Source organism: Lissotriton vulgaris, chromosome 9, assembly GCF_964263255.1.
Source record: "Lissotriton vulgaris chromosome 9, aLisVul1.2, whole genome shotgun sequence".
Classification (NCBI taxonomy): domain Eukaryota; kingdom Metazoa; phylum Chordata; class Amphibia; order Caudata; family Salamandridae; genus Lissotriton; species Lissotriton vulgaris.
In genome coordinates, this window is record NC_141697.1 from 1,129,127,179 (window position 1) to 1,129,150,827 (window position 23,649).

The following is a 23,649-nucleotide window of genomic DNA, read 5'->3' on the forward strand; positions in this document are numbered from 1 at the left end:
TGTAGACTAATAGCAGAGTATGCACTTGTGCATCATTTTTTTGCTCCAAAGAGAGATACAGCACCTGATACCGATGCAGGAGGCGACTTCTTCTTCTTCCCTGCACAAATAAAATCACATCATTACTATTGCTATTTGGAGATCTTGCAGAGTTGCTGATCATTTATTTTTGTTTTTATATTTGTAGTTAAATATATAAACCATATATACAAACCATTATGTATAATTTACCCCATCTGTTTAATATGGTTAGCCATTGTGTTATAATGTAGCCCTATACCAGTTGTTAAAGGCCCTTAACCCTAATTATAGGCCCGAGCCACAGGTGAGTGCCTATAACAATGGTGAGGCCTTTAACAACTGGACATTTTGCAAGCACCCTTTAAAGTGTGAATGTGTAAAGAAATGAATGAGCTAGGAGTCTGGCAAAGATTTTTCGAATGGGAAAGATTGTATTAACAAAATAAAATCCATAGTTTATTAACACCCCTGCCCCCAGTAACACACACACGCACACCAGAGTGAGCAGTAGCAACATTGTATTTATGGGTAAGTTGGTCTTTTTGAAGGAAATGTAATTGCTGAAACTTCACTTACTTTGGCACCACCTGGCAAAACTATATAACAGATTTTTAGATTTTGACTGAACTCCTTCAATTCCATCTTGCAGGCCTTAGAGATCCCCTAAAGGGACAAAGTCATAGGGTGGCCTGAAAAGTGAATATTCTGGACCACGATATACTTGCTGTCGATATTTCTGTTCCTCGATATTTCAAAGTCGATATTAGTGCAAGTCGACATTTGAAACTCGATATTCTGACTCTATACCAGGCTGCATATGATCTACTTATTCCTTCTTGCATGTTTACCACTGTATATCCTCAGGAGTTTATAGCACAAAATGGTTGCCGGGGATTCTCTGAGATCATCATTCCTACAAGTAATGCCCCTGCTCTGTCCCCTTTGCATGCTGCTTTGCAACACACACCTTAAGGTCCACATATCTCACCTTCTCCTAGTGCTCAGCAAACATTTTCCCGAGTCCATGTTACCCCTGTACAGCATGCCGGCCGGCCCACACCTACCTTTTTGCTAACACTCTTACGCTTGCCCTGTTTGCAGCACTCCTCTCTTGAGCATGTGCTCGAGTTCATATACAGTTTTGATGCAAAGGACCCTGGGAATAAACTTAAAGGCCTCCTATTCCATCCCTGCAGTGAGGCTACATTCTCATTAAAGTAGTTTACTGTTGCTTCTCCAATCATGTTCCTGAATACTCTGTCCTGAAGTGTAGTCAGCAGTAGCCTCCATGAGAGAATTGTCATCACGCATTTACCCAAGCCCTAAACCAACAGCAGGAGGTTGTGGTCTGACAGTATATGCCCCAAGTAGTTTGTCAATCTATAGCTCACATGCAACATATCCGGCTTTGTTTGTAACTCTTTTACTGAGGAATAATGGGTATGCTCCTTTTTCTTTTTGAAGAATGCATTTCCTTCCATACATGCATCTAGCCTGGTCTGTGGTTTTCTGGCTCTAAACTCCATTGAATGACGGGGTCAACCTGTCTATACCAAAGTTTTGAACACAGTTTTAATCCCCCTTTCCCCCATATATTAGGGATAACTGTTGACTCCTATACCCCTAGATTATATGTTCAAAAAACTGCAAGTGGTTTCTATTTGACACTTGATAAAGTTTCTACATCCAATGCACCCACAGATATAACGTATCTGTCTTAAGGATCTTACTTCTGAGCCCTACACCAATACAGGATTACCAGGGCTATCCAAATCTGGGAACCTCTAGATTATTTACAGTATGTGGTGCTGAATACATTTTATCACACGCTTGCGGACCTCAGCGTGGTTCCTAAGGTTCACGATCACTGCACTGAGGCTTGCAAACCCTGGCACATTTGTGGTCCCCAGCTGGGCCTCACCTAGGGTTTGAGGACCCACGACTTGGTCCACAGGACCTCAGGAGTTCTAATAAGAATCAACAATTGTGTGTGCATTCATAGACCAAAACTGGGTGCCACAGACCCCACAAACATAAACTAAAGACAAAAGAAAGATAAAAACGAGGGTAACCTCAACTTGCTGTGTGCACAACCAGGTCCTGTGGCCAACCCATGCTGTGCACCTCCTGAGGCAGTGGACAGCAGGGAATGGCCACACAGAGTGGTTAGAGCAAAGGGATTGGTCAAAGGCCATTACCTGTAGCGAACACCCTCTGGGTAAAAAACAGCCTATTGAGTTTGGCTGCGCGCTGAGGTTTGGGTGCAGGACCTGCAGCAAACCCCTCCTGTCAACCTCACAATATTTCAACCAAGAAGTAACAACAGCAACAAGGACAATATTATTAACTAACAACACATACTCAAACCAATAAATAATACTTAACTTATAGTTGAGGCTTTTATATTTTTAAAGGTGTTATATGTAACTATGTAGGATTATATACAGCACTTGTAAATGTATCCTTCACATAATAAAGTTGGGAGAATTGCATTTAGTGTGTGAGTTATGGTTTGCCATGCAAACGTGCAAGTGAACAATTTGCACATTTCAGTGTTTTTCGATTTTAATTCACAACCATAACTGGACTGTGACTGTGTTTTTGTAGTTGGATTTCTGGGATTGAAAGCCACGTTCCAGAGAAGAGTCTTGATGGAATTTGGGAGCTCAAATTTAAAAACGCCTAATCAGAAACACCAAGCAGTGTTTTTAGTCGTTGTTCTTGACAAGTAATATTTCACACTTTATTCCCACTATTTTCCTGATAATGTGGTGTGCACTAGGCTATTCCCTTGGGGAAAACATGGCCAACCAATATACCATTAAGTACAAAGTACCTAGCAGATGCGCATATAACAAAACATTGGGGCAGATTTACGTTGCCTGACGCATCTCTGCTTATCGGCAGAGATGCGCCAGGAAAGATACGTCACGCAAATCCATCCTTGCGCCACCCATGATGCGCCGTATTTACAATGCGGCGCACCATGGTGCAAGGAAGGGCAGATGCGTGACGCATCTTTTGGCTTACAGGCGGCGCATTGCTGAAGTCGCGTCGCAATCGCGACGCAACTCCTGCAATGCACAGGGGCCACCCATACATTACATGGTGCGTCACTCCTTACGCCTGCTTCAAGCAGGCGTAAGGAATTTACGTAGCAGCTTTGGGAAAGTGACTCAGTGAAATCTTGTAGATTTCACTGAGTTACTTTCCAGGGGCGTTCCTGCGACGGAACGCCCCCCCCCCCCTGCACCGGAACACCTACATGAAACCTGACGCAGGTTTCATGTGGCGCAGGGCCTTACACCGTGACGCATCTCCATAGATGCGTCACGTTGTAAATGCCTCGTAGGGATGCGCCACGTTTACGCCACCTTGCATGACGCAACAGTGGCGTAAACGTGGCACAAGGGCCTCATAAATCTGCCCCTATGTGTGTAATAAACCATTCAAAGAGAAGATGGAATAGAAAGATAGAGGAAGGTACATAAAGTGGATAGCAACCAGTGACTAAGCATATCCCTTATAAACGGCTACCTGGGAAGTGTGGAGAAAATATAACACCCAAAGATCTTTCCTTGAGCACAAGACACCTAGCTCTAAAGCCAAACATAACCAACTCGATAGCCCCTTTTTCCACAAGCACACCTTGTACTAGACGTAGACGTGGACAAGTGCCTGTCACTTATCAAACCTTAACAAATCACAAACAAACACCTGGGTCTACGCAGAGGAGAAAAAAAAGAAAACAGTTTGCAAAAGTGCTTAGCTAAGGTGGAGTATTCCTTTTAAAGGATGAATTCCCTCACCCGCCATGAATGGCATGCTTTATCATTGGGAACCTCCTTGCTCTGTGATGCCTAGCCACGGGGCGGGCTACAACCTGGACAATGTATCGCTGGCCCATGCAGCCTAAGGTTATGCCTATTAACCCTTTCGCTGCGGCGGCTATTCCGCCGCAGCGGTAAAGGGGCGGGGCGGCCGCCGCATGCTGGTGACAGAACCGCTCCGTCACCAGCTACAGTTGAGCTGTGCTGGTGACGGAGCGGTTCCGTCATGACCCGCTCCGCTCATTAAAACTGCTGCGCAGGCGCGAAATCAGCACCGCGCAGACGCGGCGGCCGGGCCATGACGGAACCGCTCCGTCATCAGCACAGCTCAACTGTAGCTGATGACGGAGCGGTTCCGTCATCAGCAGGGGAGGGGTTAAACACAGTTGTACTGATTCTCGTGGGTTAATACACCCTTGGTATTTCTTGACTGTGTATTCGCACTTTGGGGTGACAGCAGGTACACAGGCTTTTGTATGAAAGGGCTGCCAGATGTATAACAATAAGACTGGGTATGAGTAGGACTGAAAAGGCACATTTGGAAGTGTTGGGGGTCTTTTGTGCTTTTGTTTATGCCACAGATGCTGATCTCTTTTGTGCACTATTACAAAGAAGCAGCCTGTTGGGCATTTAAACATGTCTGCATCCGAGTTTTTAGTTACACCTGGTCATTTTCCTTTGGAGTCGCACGAGTCACTGCATTTTATTTGCTCCTATTATTTCTTTTCTTTTCTCCCTTCTCTCTAATATGATGACATATGGGGGTGACTATTCCCTGAGCTTTATGCCAGAGCCTGAGCTGAGGCACCACGCCCGACGTTAGCGGGTTAGCCTCAACATCACCTGTTACACTTGCGTGCTCCCTTTGCTTTTCACAAGGGTAAAGGGTCTGTTGCATGAGTGACAAACAAGTAAAATAGACCTACCACATTCCATTGTATTTTGATAGGCTTAATTTCGTGAGTTGGTTTGTCTTCCTAGTATATGTGCCTTCTTGAGTTTTTTTGACATTGTGCATACTTTCTCTTTCAAATGACCGCCAGTGGATCCCTACCTTGGACTTGAATTAGACCACTGGATGGTTTTGTATTGTACACTTATCACATTTTACTTTGAGCACTTGAGCAGAAGCACCATTTATATAGGTCCTGAGGAATGCCGCAACACCTCAGAGGACAGCAGAAACAACTACTTTGATGGTAACCTTCAGCGGGTATAAAATACCTAGCTGACCTTGCTTGTTTTAATCCTGATCCAGGGATGCATGAATAAAGTCTTTTGCTTACCCCGTAGCCATTTTAATTATCACACTTTTTTACACACACTCTGCTTCCCTCACCACTTCTTGCTCATTAGAAAGTTATTTATTATATATCTGTAAACATCCCTGAGCGCCTCCCTCTTGTGCGGGGGTTGTAGCCCGCAAGTTGTGACTAGGCATCATGGTGCAAGGAGGTTCCCAATGATGAAGCATGCCATTTATGGTGGGTGAGGGAATTTGTCCTTTAACCTCATTGGTGCTCATCATGAGGCACAGTGCAGCTGCACTCATGATGAGCTGAGCTCGTCATGGCTGTTGGAAGGTTGCACACAGCGGTAATTACCCCGCTGTGCTGAAAGTTCTAAAAACGGGTGTGGTTGTGACGAGCTGCACTGTGCCTCATGATGAGCCGAGCTCGTCACAAGCACAGCAGCGCCGCGCGCGGCCCCACTCCTCCCGCACAGACGGGTAAAACACCCTGCAGCGAAGGGGTTAAAAGGAATACTCCACCTTAGCTAGGCACATTGACCAACTCTTTTCTTTCTTTTTCTCCTCTGTCTAGACCCAGGTGTTTGTTTGTGGTCTGTATTGGGGAGTCAACTCCTTGTGCTCTCTAAATCTGACCGCGCTCTTATTTTGTGTTTTTGTTACATATCAATCCTTACCATTGGCATCTTAATATCAAGTTAGGCAGAAACATGAGTTCCCACTCACATCATTAATACACGTAATGGGCTTACTTTGCATGTGGCATTACCATGTAACAAATTGCCACGGGTGTTTTCTGAGGTTAATTTGTCAGGTCAGTCAGATTTTGATGATTAAAACCAATTTAATCCAAGATTATCTTAATGAATATGAGGTGAGGAGCAGATGAAATTCATAATGTATGGCATTTTAGAGAATAATCTGAACTCACCACGGTGAAGAATCTCTCCATGCGCCTCTACATGGTACAAGAAAAGAAAAGAAAAGAAAAGAAAAGCACAAATAAAAAATGTCAGATTAGTTAACTTTTATTTATTATTAGGTAAATGTGTAAGTGCTTTCTATACCATTAAATACACGATGTGCTGCACTGCCAAGCAAGCATAACTTTCTACTACTGAATGCAAACACGCTACATTTAGATAAATATTGATGAGGGTTAGTGAAGTTTGCAACCTTAGACATTTACCTGAAATTCATGATTTGGAGCTCACAATATAGAAACCAAATAGGAACACAAAGCAGGAAGGGACACTATGCATAACTATGCAGCGCTACATGTTAATACAAAGACAGAGAGTTTGCCACTAGCCAATACAAATTTTCATTTTGAGATTTACAACTGATAAACCCAAGGCATTTTTTCTGGTTTGAGAATTGGAAGATATTTAGTTATTTGCCCGTGGAACCATGAAAATACGTTCTGAAAATTACAATATCTAGCTAAAATTTGATATGATCTATATATTAGATCCTGTAATGCTGCCCAAATTTGTATCCACCTCTTAGTAAGAACAGTTCTCATTTAAAAAGAAAATACAGTTACATCAACAACATAACCTGAGAGTCTTGTGAATATTGTGTGACATATTTCAGGAATGATTTGCACTATGCAGTTGCGTACCAGGAAAGACCAGCAGCATCCTCTCTCTTTTGGTCAGAGCTTGCTCAGACCCTGTGCACATCCATTTGTATTTGAGACATAATAGGATAGATCTACAAAGCTGTCACACAACGCAGTGCAGGAATCAAAGTTGCGGTGCTACACCGCGTGAGATGTCCTTGCGAACATCCATTTGTATTTGAGAAACAATGGGACAGATTTACAAAACTGTCACGCAAAGTAGTGCAGCACCCACAGTTGCTGTGGTGCATTGGAGGGAGGGAAGAGAAGTGGAAAGCACCATATATACTAAGGGCCAGATGTATGAAGGTACCCATTTGCGGATCTCAAATAGCGATTTTTAAGGAATCGCTATTTGAGATTCGCAAATTGGTATGCATGTAGAAAATCAAATATTTGGGGCGATTTCTTAAAATTCCATAATTGCGATTAGCAAATTGTGAATCAAAATTATGGAATACTTTCCCATTCATTTCTATGGGCCAGGAGGCCCATAGGAATGAATGGGAAATTATTCTCAATTTGCGATTCGCAATTTGAGAATCGCAAATTGAGAATAATTTCAAGGGTGCAGGGGTGTCCAAAGGACACCCTGTTGCACCCCTGAAATTAGCATGGGTGCACATGTGGTGCACATACATGCCCTAAGGGCATGTATGTGCTTCACAGTGCACTTTGAAAAATGCAAAAAAGTGCCTTTTTCAAAGAATTCGCAAATTACCACCAACTTCAAGTTGGTGGTAATTTACGATTCCTTAAGGTCAATTTGCAATTTGTTTTTGCTTCATACATTGCATTTAAGGAATCGCAAAATTTGCGATTCCTTAAATGTAATCGCAAAATAAGGAATCACAAATTTTGTGATTCCTTATTATGCACCCAAATTCTTTCATACATACCATTTAGCGAAAATGCGTTTGCGAACCCATTTGAGCTTCATACATATGGCCCCAAGATACTATGATATGGCCCTATCCTGCTCTCTCCCTAGGGCTGGCACACAATCAGGCAGCCAAATGCCAGACACAACTTTGCACCAAATTGCAAAGGTGTCTGCAATAGCCTAGCATACGTTTAGTACTACAAGGGTGCCCTTCCAGTACAATACTATTCTTAGGGAAACATTACAACTTTTCCCACTTTGATTGTGTGCTGCACAGTGCAGCACAAATGCAAAGTAGGAAAAGTTAGGAAAAAGAGTAACGTTAAAAGGGAGAAACATTACTATTTCTCCTTTTTAACGCTTGCTTCAAGGTGGTGTTATATTTTTGGTGCAAAAGACTCTCTACTACTGTTAGTAGATCGGGTTTTGCATCAAAAACCATGGGTGGTTGCATGGGTACATCCATGTTCCACCCATAGGATGCACCCTTAACACAGAGTTAAGCAAAGCAGCGTTTTGCACTTCTTTGTGTTACTTTCAGGCAGCTTTCCAGAGCAAAACAAGTTTTGCGCTGGAAAGCAAACCGAAAAAAATAACATTTTGTGCCGGTTTGCCTCACTTGTTTTGTTTTAAATCTTTTATTAAAGTTTCAACAAGACAGACATAGGACACGTCAACAATACAGGCGTGCAGGCAGTCGCCCGACAAACTGTAGCCATCCCAGCCTCACTTTAATGGAACAAACCCAGGGCAACATGTTTATAAATTTAGGCCCTGCTCTCTTCCCTAATGCTAGTGCACGATCAGGCTACTTAGAGCCAAGCACACAACCTTGCATCATAGTGAAAAGTGACACGAAATGGAGCATTTTGTCGACTTGTGAACTGTGAATGATGGGTGTGCTTATAAGGCAAAGTCAATGTGTCAATTTCTCCTTACGCTGACATGAAAACTGTGCAAACCGGTAAGCTCCCCGTGTTCAACTGAGTTTTTTTTAGGCACAACATTTTCTTTCTAATAACACTCTAATGTATGCATACAATGATAATAAGCTACAGACAAGAAATATATTTTGCCTTCTTCGTTTTCCCCGTTCGTTGTCTATTTACAGAAAGAGGCAAAAACGGGCAACATTGATTGATTTTTCTTTTTTTATTAGGAACTCATTCAATTTTCACGCCGTTTGTCCACGCTCATGGGTTTCAAAATATTACCGAGGGATCGTGGACTGTTATTAGACACTGCCATTCTAGCCAGGTGGAAACATTTTCCTATTAGATATTCAGAGAAGATGTCATTCTTTACAAACGACTCTTTATTCTAGACAGCTTTGCAAGTAGCAAGTTTCCCCATTTCCACTAGATGGCAGCCGGTCCCCTCGGTTGGCAGTGATGAGAAAAATGGGAAAAAAATCCTCAAGTGAAGTTACGGATACGTTTCGCAGATTGCTTATTTGTAACACTTGGTCAAGATAAAGACCAGGGGGCAGATTTACCATCCCCTTGTGCCACTTTTGCATCACTTTTAACATGGAAAAGTGACGCAAAAGTGGCACAAGCGGCTTGTAAATCTGCCCCCAAGGCTTTAAGTGGGCCGGGTCTCACTGGTGCTGAGCACCGGCAGTTTTTTAAAGGGGGCCTCGAAAGGTGTTTCTATCGGGCTCGGTTTTGTGCCCTGGCACAGGCGGTCCGTTTGTTTCCGGACTGCAGTGACAGCAGGCACATTGATGTGCACATGCTCACTTCTCACTAGTGGAAAAGTTACGGTATGACGTCATGCCAGGTGAGCATTGTAGGGGAAGGGAAATCCTTTAAAGAAGGTAATTTTCTCTCTAGATTTCCCTTCTCTTTTTTAAACTCAGGTGCAGCAACATTGTCGTGGTGTCACCAGGGCTTTAAATGGAAGCTTTTTCAATATTATATACAAGCCATAGTTTCTGCCTATAGTTTCTGCCTATTTATCTTATGCAACTACCAACCATTGACAAGGCCAATAATCCTGACTTCTTGTAGGTATGATGTTACTTTTAGTATTATATATCTGGATGCAATGACAGAAACAGGAAAATACATGTCGGACTCGGGCGGCGCATTATGCTAAGCACAGATTTTTAGCTTATGTGTTGTAAGCCACGCCTTCAACTACATTGACCACGCCCCTTTGAGAGACCCCCCCCCCCAGTTTTTTCACTCCACTTAAACCCCTGATAAAGACATATGCGTTTGACGTAAGCCAGTACAAGTAGTAGTGGCTTACACAACATGACTGTCACTAAAATGTATGGAGTATTAGTTAGGACCTTCAATTCAAAGATACTGAAACGAACACACGCGTGCATTAAAACAAACAAAGCACATAAAATGGACAGGGCGATGCTCTTTTAGATGTACGTGTGACTGTTTTCAGTAACTTATGAAACATTGCTTTTTTATCTAACAGCAAATATAGAAAATACCTTGCTGGATTTCATTCTATATACAGAAGCCATTGACGTGATTACACACAATTTGCATCGTGAATGCAAAATCAATGCACCATTTAAAAGCAGTTGCCAGTGCAACTCCATTATATTTGATAATTATATGTTGGGAAAAGTTCAACAAATCATGTCAAGTGCTCGATTTCAACGTTTTTAGTTAGCTCCCTGCAAAACACTTAAATAAATGAAATGTTCAAGTTTTTGCTTGAGTGGATATATATTCATTTACATTTGCAATAAAATATAAAAAGACTCACCATAAGGAACTATCTCTCCATCGTTGTCTTAAAAAAAGAAAGGTTTGTTACAAATCCGATAAATTAGTTACTCAAATATACTCATTAATATCATAGTTCAGTGCTATCGCCCTTCTCTGGGGATTTACCACTGGTAATTAATGCCCAATATGTGATTAAGGGCCCATGATAACGACAAGTGCACAAGAGGTGAAAAGGAAAATTGCTGTGGTTATTACCCAAGCGGTACAAAAGGGGTTGGTGATGGACAGAGCATCTGAACCAATCAAACACTCACACCCAGTCAACAGATCTGGGTTTAATCCATCACCGTTCTTTAGCCCACTCTGCCACCCCAGTTCAGACATGGCCATATGCAAATCATTCTGACCCTGTGCCTCACGGGAACAGTCCAGCCCAAACTGCCAAGCCGTGCCTTCCCTGGACCGGAAACAAGCTTCTGAGGACCGGTTTCAGGCATTTCAGCCGTCTTCAGCCCGGCTTGTTTGAATCCAGTGGCAAAGTGAGCAAGGACTCACGTCTGAGCATACCCTGCCACACTTATGGCGAACAAAGCGGTACAAAAGGACCACCCCCTTTGGTACCATAAGTGGTTATTACCCAGTCACACGTATTAAGTCTTCTCCCACAAGGAGATAAATACACAAATCGTCACCATATAATAATAGGCATATTTATCGAAGGTTTTGGTACGCCCTTGTGCCACGCACGGCGATGCAAAGCCTAGAATGAGGGTTACCAAGCCGTGCAACCTTGCGTGCCCCTGCGTGCAGGTTGCTGTCTTGCGGTACTCTGGCCCAGGGAGGCATTCCAGGGTTGGAGTGTGGGCGCTTCCACGCATTCACTCAAGGATTGTGGCATATTTCCAGATTTACCATGAGTGATAAACCTGGGAATGAGTCAAAATGCTACGCCTAAGCATTCCCAAGGGGGGTGTAACGAGGAGAAATATCTTCATCTCTCCTCATTTTTTCCTCGTTATACATGTGCTGCATTCTGCAGCCCACATAGACAGAGAAAAAAACTCACAGGTTTTTTTTTTAATGTCCAGAAAAATGCCCTTCCTGCACAAAAACAATTCTGTCTGCAAAGCAGGCACCCCTGCACCATGGTGCAAGGGTGCCTGTGTTGGCGCTAGGCAGCACATAGAACGCCAGTGCAAGGAAAGGACAGGAATGTGCCATACAATGTTAAAATGATGCTGTGCAGCTTCTGCTCCACCCTCCTTAAATTGCTTCTACAGCCACCCTGCTTCGGGCGCTGCATTGGCTGCCCATTGAGCGCAGGGTGTATTTCAAGGCTCTGTGCTACATGCACAAATGCCTTGCAAAGTCAGGACCTACCTATCGTTGGTGTCTCCGTATATCCCCGCTCGCTCACGCCGCTCCTGTGATTCCAGGTTGGCAGTAATTCCTAGAATCAGGAAATCACGCCAAGGAGGTGGTGCCTTCTTTTTCCTTGGTCTGAGACTGTGAAATTATTTTCCTCCAAGATTGAGAGTGTGTCAATCACTCTCTATGTTTTTTAAATCCTTAAATCTTGGCAGTTCCAGTGCTGGTGCAAGGTGACTTCCTGTACTGCGTTGCGTGACATTTTGACAAATCTGCCCCTATGTGTCCTTACCTTCAGACCTACACTGAGCTTTTTTTTTTTTAGTTCAATAATTTTATTAAGGTTTTTAAAAAGATAATAACAGTTAGGTACAATTCATAATGATACCAAAATTAAAGATAAGGAAAGACCCACAAGTTCGTCATAATATGCCATCAATAGCAGATAAATTGCCACAATTCATACATCTTAAAACGAAATAAAAGTTAAGGAACAGAGTGACTTCCACTGAACTTTGATCGCAGGTAAACAACAATAATTGAAGCCAGAATTCTCAGCCTTATCACTGGATGGGCAATTTTAAACATTGCAAACAGTTCCAAAACAATCCTAGCCCTAAATATTGACAGGAAGTGGGCATCACAATACAACAAAAATCCCAGGAAGTTGATTTTTTGTTTCACAGTTTGTACGGGACACCAAGGAAAGCATAGGCCACCCGGAACACAAATTTCATCTGTGCTTCACTTCTATGGGGGCCCTTTTACAGACTGCACTTTCAGTTTCGCTATATTTACTTTCTCTCACAAAAATGAAGGAAAAATCCGATATTAGTTTGAAACTTTTGGATTGTTTGTGTTGCCATTGACAGCAAATGTGTCACTGACTTCTGTCTCAGTCTCGAGGATAAAGGTATGCTGGAACTTTTCTGGTAAGACAGGCAGGGGTTAGCTGAAGGGGCAGGCATCAGTACATCAAACTATTTCTATATTTTGCAAGCACATGTGTGAATCATTTGGCCTAAGTGGGAAAGCAGAACTTTCATTTGAGAGAAGGAGCCTCTATTCAAACATAGCAGGGGGAACTGACTAGTGCTGCAGCCAATAACAATGGGTGACTTATAGAAATATGAAAGATAACCCTGTTGCCAGGGGACAGGACATTGCACACTGCCTGGGTGATGAAAATTCCTTGGATGGCCCAATGGACACACATAGCTGGTCACAGTGGCACAGCTGCTGTAGGTGCAGCAGGAACAGTGGCACCAGGGTACAGAGCCCTAAGGGTCCCACTAAACCCTGATAATTGCCCATGGCATCCTCCCTACCCTACTGAATGGTAATTTGGAACCAGGCCACACAGAGACGTTTTAAAGCATGAGCAAAGCGGGTTCTGGCCCAGGGCCCCACCCTTTAAGGGGCCCCTGGAAGAGCAGCTCTGTTCTGTAGTCTTGTTCTGATGGACTTGAGTAATTTTTAAATAGATTGTTTTAGATATCGTATTCTTTTAATTTATTGTTAATGTGAGTGATGTGAGAGAATCTATTACAGATAATCTGCAGAAAAGCGTGTTTATGTTTCGAGCAAATGCCATAAAAAAAGTTTCTATTCGATCAAATCAGGACCTCACATATAAGAAATGGGAGAGGGGTCACAGAGTTTATTTTCAGTAATATTAGTGATCTGCTGCCGTGTTACAATATTGAAAACACATATCACTATCCCTGAATATTAGATGTAAACAAATTAAGAAATTGGATAAGTATGCCATTATGCTGTCAGTGACCTGGCCAAAGAGGGCAGGAAAGAGCTGAAATTGGCTCATACATTCAAAGCTGTTCCGAGCAGAGGCCCCCAAAATATGCTTAGACCCCGGCCCCCCAAATCTTCAAGGTGTCCCTGAGGCCACATATTGTCTGTGAATCGGAAAGGGTGACCAGGATGTGCAGGGACTACAAGTAATAGCTAGGCTGAAACAAACAGGACCCAGTCCGCAACAAAACTATTTTACAATTTTTATGTCAAGTTCGAATTTTGTACGTTTGCAAACGCAGTCTGTCGGTTGCTCCAGTATGGCAAATAAGGCAACCGTTACCTGCCCTCACAGTATTGCATGCTTTGAGTTGTAATTCCACACAAATTTGACTATAAAAGGAGATTTAACTGTAGAAAAATAGCAAATGAACAAATGTTCCTGTACAAAATGACACTGCTCTCAAGTTAAATTTCCAGTTTTAAAATACTCTATTAACAATACAGTCACATAACTTCCTATTTTACTGTGATAATCAAATGCAGCAGAATAAAAAATTTCATATAGAGATGTAACCATGGTTACAGAAACAAAGCTGAAATGTCAAGGCGTCACCTTCAGTTTTCTTTGATTGCACCTTCGACCCTTTTGACTCTTCCTCATCAGAATCTGCATGACATAAAGTATTGTTAGTCTGCTTCAAATGTGCCAGGCTTTTGTTTTATTACAAAGCACAAGACATTGACAAATATTCATATAAAAGGTTTCTGGCAAATTACTATTATATCAGAAAAGTAAAGAAATGCGCTTCTGAATAAATCAGTAATTGCTGCAGTATTTCTTAGGTATGTCTTTTTGAATTCATATCCACATACTTCCATAAATGTGTCACTGGACAAGAAATTTCAAACATGAGCTAATTTTAAATCATTTAAATATTGCAACAATAACCGAGTTTCATTCCACAATATTCACAGCATATTTCCAAAATCTGCATGTCATGGCGCTTTCTTAATAATCTGCCCCTATGTGTCCTTACCTTCAGACTGCCACTGAATTTAGAGTGCAGGTAAACAACAGTAATTGGACAGAATTCTGAGCCTTATCACCGGAGGAACAATTTTCAACATTCCAGAGTGCCAATACAATCCTAAACTTAAATATTGACAGGAAGTGGACATCACACTACCCAAAAAAAACCAGGAATCTGATTTTTGGATTCGCAATTTGTACGCGCGACCAAGGAAAGCCCAGACAACCTGAACCACAAATGTCATCTCTGCTTCACCTCTATGGAGAACTTTTACAGACTGCACTTTAAATTTCTTTATATTTACATTCACCTGAAAAAATAATGGAAAATCAGATATTAGTTTGTAACCTTTGGATTATTTGTGTGGCCATTGACAGCAAATGTGTTACTGACTTCTGTGTCAGTACCGAGGATAAAGTTATGCTGCAACTTTTCTGATAGGACAGACAGGGGCAGCTGAAGTGGCAGTCATCCGTACATAAGAATATTTCTATCTTTTGCAAGCACATGTGTGAATCATTTGCCTGAGTCCCAAAGTTGTTAAATGGACCAGTAGGGAATTATTGTTTGACAGATGTGGCAGGAATCGGGGAAGGTTGCTCAATGATGGTTGGTTATGGGATGGAGCCAGCTGAGAACCTAGGAATAAAGGATCTTCAACTGTGCCCACTGTTAGTGATGAATAACAGTCAGGTGGCAGATCTATACAGTGAAAGAACTCACCGCGGTCCGTTCATGGAAGAAATCCAAGATGGCGCCAAGCTGGCTAATACAGCTGTGGTCTGTTGAGATGCGGGAAAACCCGTTTAAGGTCAGAAGGAAGTGACGGGGGCATGTGCCGCAGGGAAGCAAGACTAACTTGGCGCCAGTTCACTAGAATGAATCAGCTCATATCCTGGTGTATTGTGGCTTGGCTGGACTGAGTAGACCCCATGTAAACCCACAGATGTGCAGGGGTTCTGCTGAGGCTCCAGTAAGCATGTGGGGGTGATGACAGATGAAGCCACGGTGTACAGAACTTATCTGAGTTCCCCTAGCAGTCGGATAAACTTCATAGGAGGCAATGACTTTCTCTCTCCTCAATGGTCGGTTCTAGGGGCTTATATAGGAATGAGAACTGACTTTTAGCATTGCAAAATCAAACGGGGATTTTAAGAGACTAGATATAACCAGAAAAAAACTGTGGGATGCTGAACACTTAAACATGTAAGCAGTCCTTGAGTATTTGCATTATCTTTAAGTAATGATTACTTACCAGTTGGTGATGCAGTGACCCTTCTGATGAGGGAGGGAGATAGAGTGAACAGGTTCTGTATCGTTTTTTTTAGATACAGAGAGGCAACATCACAATTAATTAAAGCACAAATTCACAATTTAGTTAGTACTCTATAGTTTTTCACAAACGGATCTGTGAGAAAGAACGCTAACTCGGCGGAGTCAGCTACATATGCCTCTTTTGGAGTAAACTATCGTATTGACCTTTTCCCAACAGAGGAGTTTTGAAGTAATTACGGTTAATCTGAACCGTTTGTGTCGCATTTTGAAGAATACAATACATGAGATTTGCAATACCTGAACTACATACAGAGACTAGTCCAAGGGGACTGCTTTCCTAGCCACGTGGGCTAGGTTGTAAACTATAGAGTACTAAAGGGTATCAGAAGCAATTTGTCGTTTGAACTTGAACGTTGTCAAGCTTGCCCTGAGGAAGCCCCTTGTGGGGCGAAACGTGTTGGCTGTTTTTGCTGGTTTTGAAACATCTTCTGGCATTTTGTGTGACGACAAGACAAGATTAAAAAGATTTGTCATTGAGAAAAGAAGAAGGAATGTGTATCTGATTTCTAAATTGTGCATTTGTGCTTTAATTAATTGTGATGTTGCCTCTCTGTATCTAAAAATATTGTTTAACAATTGTTGGGTCTTATGGCAGTGGACTAAAGAGGTGGGCAACACGAATTGTGTTTCTGTAGACAACAAATTTGTATAGCTTGGTGGTGCGGCTCTCTAGTATCCCTTACTGCCACTCCATTTTGTTAAGGGTTCTGTATCGACCTGCCTAAAAAAATCACGTTTTTTTATAAAGCTATGGTTGATTGAAGGAGTAACTCATAACACTGCAGATGAGTGAGGAGGAACAGTATTATGACCGGGTGTTCAAGACTGACTCCACACCGCCTCACCCTAACCTAGCCCTGTAATGAAAAATAAAATGATAATAACTGGGCTATTATCTCTTATTTTTTCTTTATTCTGCTCTGAGAGCTGGGGCGGCGCCTTAGCGGAGGAGCCTTCCCTGCTTGCGAACTTGAGAGCTTCCATGCTGTTGATGTAGGAAATTGTATTGATAAGGCGTTTCCAAAGCCTAGCCAAGTGGCAGTTCGGTGTGCTGTGGAGCTTATGCAGTCGATCATTTGCATTTTGGTCAGTGATGGGAGGTCTGCTATGCTTTCTGTTGACCATCGCACCAGCTTTAGATTCGTAGTGGTGGTCAGGGCGATTTCTGTACGGGCTTGAACATATATACATGGGGCTATACCTATCAGCACGAGCTGGCACGAGTGATCATTCTGTGTGCTGTATTTTATTGAGAAGTGTTTAACCAATGGAATCACGGGCATGGAAACAAATGCATAGTCGATTAGTGATTGAGAGTTGGGGTCATGATATGTGTAATTTGGTGGGATCTCATCTGGGAGTCTTCCATTTAGGACCCTCATTCTGAGGAGTTCAGATGTCATAACTAGCTTTTCATCATTTATATATCATCGCTTGGCTTTTGAGGTGGCCTGGCCGTGATGTTCCAAAATGTATTGCGAAGGTTAAGTATGTCATCATTCTTTGTATTGAACATTGATTTGAGTTGAAATCACCTGTCATTATTATGCCCCATGTGGGTTGGGCTTGCTTTTAACTGGATATTGTGGCTATTATTTTTCCTATTGAGGCTTTATTTTTTTAGGCATTGGGGTGAATGCAGTTGTTGAACTATGGGACGGGAGGTCTATTATCCTGTGATCAGTTACTGAGTTTGATGATTTGGAGGCCGGGGTCCTTGTGAGGTAGTTCTTCTGTGATGATATCTAAGAGGAGAGATATGTAGACCGTAAGGCCTCCTTTAGGTCTTCCGTATTTTGGGACCTAGTAGTCATGGTTTGTTAGGACAAAAAGCCTTCTACTGGAAGGTCTACTGCTGACCAAGGTTCTTGGAGGGCAATTATGTCTATATTCTTTGGGAGGGGTACCGTCATAGAGCAACGATTTTGACCCTGCAATGTTACAAGGTAGAAGATGTAAGAACTCTGATTCAGATGGTAATGTACTTGCATGAGAAGGTTCCTCCTGCACCCTTCAGTATCAATTACAGGCGGAGACAGCAACCATTTTTTCGTAACCCCGGTAAAGGGAACCTAGGGGGCTGGTGTCTTTTTAAAGCGATACCCCAACTTTCAAAGACTGGTGTGACAGTACAAATCAAGTCTACTGATTCATTTGATTTCCAAGTGTTTAAGGTGGATTGTTGTTAGTGGTGAATATTGGTTGGTAGGTATTCAACTACTATTAAATCTATTGCTGTTATGCCTTTTAGTTCTGGGATCTCTACGAGCAGTCTTAAAATATTTTCTCTGTTGAGGATATTCTGTTGACCTTGGGGAATGTATTCTGGTTGGAATAGAAGCATGCTTTGACTGCCCTCGATTTTGAACAAGAACTCCTGCAGGGAAGAGACTTTTGAGGTGCAAGTCAAGGATAATTAAACTTGTCTGGCCACATCTGAGTTGTGCGATGAGCCATTTTGGTGTCCAATCATGTTATTGTTTTGTCTCCATTTCAGAGGACCTGGTTTCCCTATATGTGTTGGAGGCCAATTTGGGGAGTTGGTTAGTCCTTTACCGGCTCTAAAGGTTTTGAGAAGATGGTTCGGCTGTAGCCAATGGTGACAACAGATATTAAATTATGGTTAGAGATGTGTGTGATTGATTTGTTATGTTCCCCAGAGTGTATGTTATCTCTTTGATAGGACAGTAAATTCACTTAGCCCTTTGGTTGAGTGAGGGGATGGATTAAACTTGAGGCCTGGTTAAAAGCTCAGTTTCATGACTTTCCACCCTATTTGGCGCGATGTCCTATGGAATCGGCCCTTTGATTCACTTCTTCTGCCGGAGAAACATTTGTCTGGGCCTAGATGTCATGTATTTGTTGGTCCTCCATTTGTGTTGGTCCTGGGGCGGGGTTACAGTTTTTTGCTACTAAAATGTCCTCCTCTCTGTGAGATTGAGTTTTAATGTTATTTCTTCCCTGAGGTCAGAAGAAATTGTGAGGACTGTGGCCAAAATCCCTGTGTCATCCCAATGACTGATTGATGCATTAGTGGGGGAGGTTTCCATATTCACTTTAGTATTTTGGGGGAAGTATTGGGTAGATTAATTTGGGAACAATTTTCTTGCATTGTGTGTTTTTATGTCTTGCCTTCCTTGCACATTTCTGCTGCCTTTTGGTTAGTTTGCTGGATGAGGGCCTAATGTTGGTAATGGCTTGAGCAGCCTCCTAGTTTGTTTGTGCTAAGTTTACTAACTTTTGGTCTATTAGTTTGACAGTATTTGGCCATTAGTGTGGCCATTCCGGTGGGTCTAGGTCCACATGTTGTGTTTCCTTGCTATAGCTACTGGTTTGATTTGCAGTAATTGGATCGTTTTTTTATGACAATCCTGTCTAATGCTAAAATTGTCGACTAAAGTTCCGGGAGTGAGGATAATTTGTACATAATCGTACCACATGTACATTTCATTGGTGAGGGTGAATAGATAGCTGTACCCTTGTGATTATGGATGTTAAAGATTCCAGTTTTAAGTTTATGCCTGAGATGTGTTCAGCCATCAGATTCATTAAGTTGATCTGTACATGAAGTTTGTCAGACTGAAAGTTCAAGATTTCAATGATTGTAGCATTGTTAATAAGATTTCCGACTAGGGCTGGTTGTCGTTGCTTGCCTACAGATGGTGAGGACTCGCACTTGCTTGTTGAGGGAATCATATGAGGAGACAGGAGCTTTGCCATCTGCTAAGGGAAGCTCGTTCCTCGCCTTAAAGATGACCTAAAGGTATGTTTGCAGTTGAAGTTAGTTTTGGAAGCACCAATCAAGGAGGGGTTCTGACAGCGCTTTAGGCCTTGATGGTGGATGTGTTGGCATGGCTATCGCTCAGTAATGGATGCACTTTATCATTCCTTTCCATAGTTTGTTGTTTTATTGTAGGAGATCTAGGTATGGTTGGACCTTGGAGAAGCCCTGGAAACTGGTTATCATCTAGACATATTGTTTTGACTTCCAGGGCCTGCAAGAGAATCATGTTGTTTGAAACTGAGAGTGAGCATGACCATGAGCCATCCAATAGGACGTCCTGCCCAATGTTGTTAAATTGAGGCTCAATATCAAAATTGCATCCACTTTCTAAAATTGAATCATTTGCAGAAATTGTGTTAGAAGTGAATGGAGATCGATGAACCTGGGCAGTTACCTGTAGAGTTTTGAAGATATGATTAGGCACTGGTGGGCTGGATTTCCCCGTGGTAGCCTAGAGGCAGGTGATGTGACGACATTGCACAAGGTGCCTTCATTTGAGCTGATTGTTTCAAAAATCAGACCTCTGATTGAACGGTTTGGAAGAATTATTGCCACCTTCTCACCAGCCCTCTGGGCACAGATTAAACACAGTATTTGTTGTTAGGCTGGGATCATAAGCACAGCTACTTCTAAGAGGCCCTTTTTCAGTAGAGTGCAAACCTTGAATATGCAGTCCTGAATCGCTGCATTCAGTGGTTTTGTTTCTGCAGTGATCAGAGTTTGTTGTATTAGTTTGCTGTTAAAGGATGGTTGAAGTCCGAGCTTTGTGACTATGCCAAAGGTGAGCCAGCTACTAGTCTCTGGGCAATAGTCCTTTTCTTGGCACGCAGAATAGGAGCTGGGTGGCGCTGAGTTTAATGTGAAGCTGGAACTGGACCCACATACTTGTACCAGAGAAATATTCAGTATGCATGCAGAGGAGCTGGTGCATCCACCCTGTTACAGGAGTGGAAGCTGGTGCATCGTACTTGGAACCACCACATCACTTCCAGAACCAACGCTTCAGAAGAAATGCATCGCCAGCACTGCGTGGAGAAATTCAATCCATTGTCCCTCCAGTGTGGATTAACCTGGTGCATCGTCTTGGGAACCACCATACTCAGGACCAGCTCCACAGACCTGATACATCACCACGACTAAGCGAAGAAAATAGAAGCATCACCTCAACTGTGGGCCCGGCATCAACGCATTGCTCGTCTGGACCCCACATCTCGCTGTTGTGACCAGTAACAAGGTTTTCTGTTCCCCATGCCTTAGTGTTTCCTGTCCCCAGCCTGCGCTCCATCGCGGTTGGCTTGAACTGTTGACTTTGTCACAGGGCAATGCAACTAGATGACCCCCACAGGAGTGTATTGCTTCTAAGCTCAAGAACTATTTTTATTCTCTAAAAATTCATAACTCAACTTCTACTTATTGGATGTTTGTCATTTTGGTCTTGGTGTATTTATAAAATTATTGCCTAGTTTCCTAAACCTGTACGGAGTCTTTTTGGGGTGTTTCCATTGTGTTACTGCGTGTGTGTGTGCTGCACAAATACTTTACACATTGCCTCTTTAGATAAGCATGATTGCTCTGTGTTGAGCTACCAGAGGTTGACCACAAGTTATCTTTAGTTTGTATCTGGCTTACCCTGACTAGACTGGTGGTCCCTACTTGGACAGTGGGTATACCTCTGCCAAATAGAGACCCCATTTCTAACACACGATAAGCTGTTTAATTTGCATATTTTAGCTGTATGATATTGTAAACTCTGCCACATAACTTGGTCAGCCATTACTGAATAATTCCAATGCCCTGACTTTGGGTCAGCTTTTGATTTCGATTGGATGGATTTCTTGTATGGGTCAGTTGCCATCTCTTTGTTTCATGGCTTTTCTCCGTAATCTTCCCTTTATCCCTTGCCTTGGGCATTTATTCTTTACCCCGGCTTTTGATTGGCTGATTCTAGTCTTCCACAGCTGAAGTCAGCGAACTATTTCTTCATTTGGTTTCAAGCTTTTCTCTCCCTCTCTTCCCGACATCCCAGTATGCTTAACAGCACCCTTTGCTTTCTCTCCTCCACCGCTTATCTGTAGCTGATCGCTTGTCCTTCCCCAATGCTTCACTGATTCTTAAACTTTGTGCGAGGGCCCAGCAGCAGCTTCACATTTCTACTAGACACATGCTTCCCTGCTCATCATTGCTCCCCATCCCCCCTGTTCCCATTTGCTTTATTTGCATGCTCTCAAAATTATTTCAGAAAAGGCCTGGCTGCAGTACACTGCTTCCAGGCTGCTCTCTTCTTTTGGTTTTTTTTCTTTCTGATTTTTATTTACCTTTCTAAAATGGTCATCAGCCATCTTGGAATGGTAAATACAAGTTTCAAATATATGTTAAAATGAACGTCGGTCCATGCACAGTCACCAGCAGCCACCCTGCAGTAGAGTTTTCTTAAAGAAAGATTATTCTAAGATGGCCACAATGGGATGCATCATTTTGAGATGTCTCATTTATTTTATTCCTATGGCAAAGTAAACAAGCATTGACAAAGCCAGTAGCTCACCATTCCCATTTCAAGGGTGTGACCAACTGGCTTTTCTAATGCTTGTTCAGATGGGGGCTAAGGCCCTCTTTTATGTGGCTTGTTCTTTTCCAATTCCTTCCTAAACTCCTGTTTGTGTAGAGACCTGAATAACACGTGTTGCAGTAATTACCACATACCCTGCAATTTCCCTCGCTAAATGTTTGCAAGTAAATCCTACAAAGATTTACTGGAGGCAAAATGTCTGGTAAATACCAGTACCTGTGGATTTAGTTGGAAACCATTAAAAGTCACATGTTAAGTCCCATTTGAAAAGCTAAACTTGTAATAGGGGATCAATACTGTGCCTGTTCAATTAGGATCCACAGTGTATCACATTTTAACAGATGTGCTAACTATTGCATCCCCACTGTGCCACGAGTAATGAGGGCCTAAATACCTTATTAATGGGTGGTTCCCACAGAGGCACAGTTTGACAACAGGAGCAAGAGCCCATTAGCCACCTTTAGTGCCAGTTGTTTGTTTGAATCAAGAGAATGACTGTAACACCATGATGCTTGGGCAACGGTTTATAGTCTTCCTTGCCAAATAGCTATGGGCTAGCTCGGGTACTACCTTTTAGTTATGCACGTGACCTTTATTATTATTCTTGATCCCACGGGGGTCAGTGCAGAGTTGTTTGGCGAGAGGAGAGATGATCTCTATTCTGTAGGCCACTGATCACCTTATAGCATCATAAGGTCCCTTCTGAAGTCTGTTGAGCAGTGCCTGGACACCTTATTATACAAAATTACAATAATCAATAAAATAATTTGTTGTACTACATACTCTGTGAACTCCTCTAGCTGCCATTTTGCGCAAGAATCCATTTCAAACTTTTTTTGCTTTGTTTAGACGGTAAATCAATACAACAATTATCTCTATCTTTCAAAAGTACTGCCAATTTCTGGTGGGCCCAGAGACCCCAGAAGCTGAAACTCCAGGGACTGAGGCCTCTAGATTCAGCACATCCTTCACCAGGAAGCAATTGCTTCCTTGAGCTGGCACCAATGACTGGAATTCCAAAGTCCACAGATTCAGGATTCAGCCCACCCTTCTTACCTTCAGATGACACCTTAAGGCTTGTCTCATCCACTTTTACCCCGCTTAAGGATGTTTCTCTTCAATACCACAACTGGGTTTTCAGAATCCTGACTTCTTTCACATTGCATTCTCCTGCCACTCTCCTCTCTTCCTGCTACTGCTTCCTTGTATATCTGTACCCTCCACTTGTTCTTATGTTTACATCTTGCAATTAATAATTTGTTGTGTTATAAGTACAACACCCTATTGCTACTAGTGAAGGAGCACTGCAGAAGACTGTTAAATAAATACAAATATACACTGACTTGTAAAAAATACTACATAGTCAGCTTGATAGAAGCGTGAGTACACAAATTCAACAGAGTAACATGACCTCATAATATTGCATCCTTTGATCATTATTATTAAACAGTGGCTGCAAACCTTTCTGTAAAAATAGCATTTAAAATACTACATTAACAATACA

At 42.4% G+C, this 23,649-nt stretch overlaps 1 protein-coding gene across 6 annotated transcripts in view; it reads right to left on the reverse strand.

Annotated features, from left to right (window-relative positions):
• The window catches only part of TMEM40 (transmembrane protein 40), a 141,064-nt gene that overhangs the window by 33,557 nt on the left and 83,858 nt on the right, over positions 1–23,649 (reverse strand). For 5 of the 6 annotated variants that reach the window (XM_086939150.1, XM_086939151.1, XM_086939153.1 and 2 more), the window contains 4 exons: positions 14,043–14,096; positions 10,344–10,370; positions 6,032–6,058; positions 65–100 (listed from right to left, as the gene is read on the reverse strand). In XM_086939150.1, coding sequence (XP_086795276.1) covers positions 65–100; positions 6,032–6,058; positions 10,344–10,370; positions 14,043–14,096 — 144 coding nt within the window. The remainder of the gene's footprint in view (positions 1–64; positions 101–6,031; positions 6,059–10,343; positions 10,371–14,042; positions 14,097–23,649) is intronic. The other variant, XM_086939152.1, reaches the window with a different exon arrangement.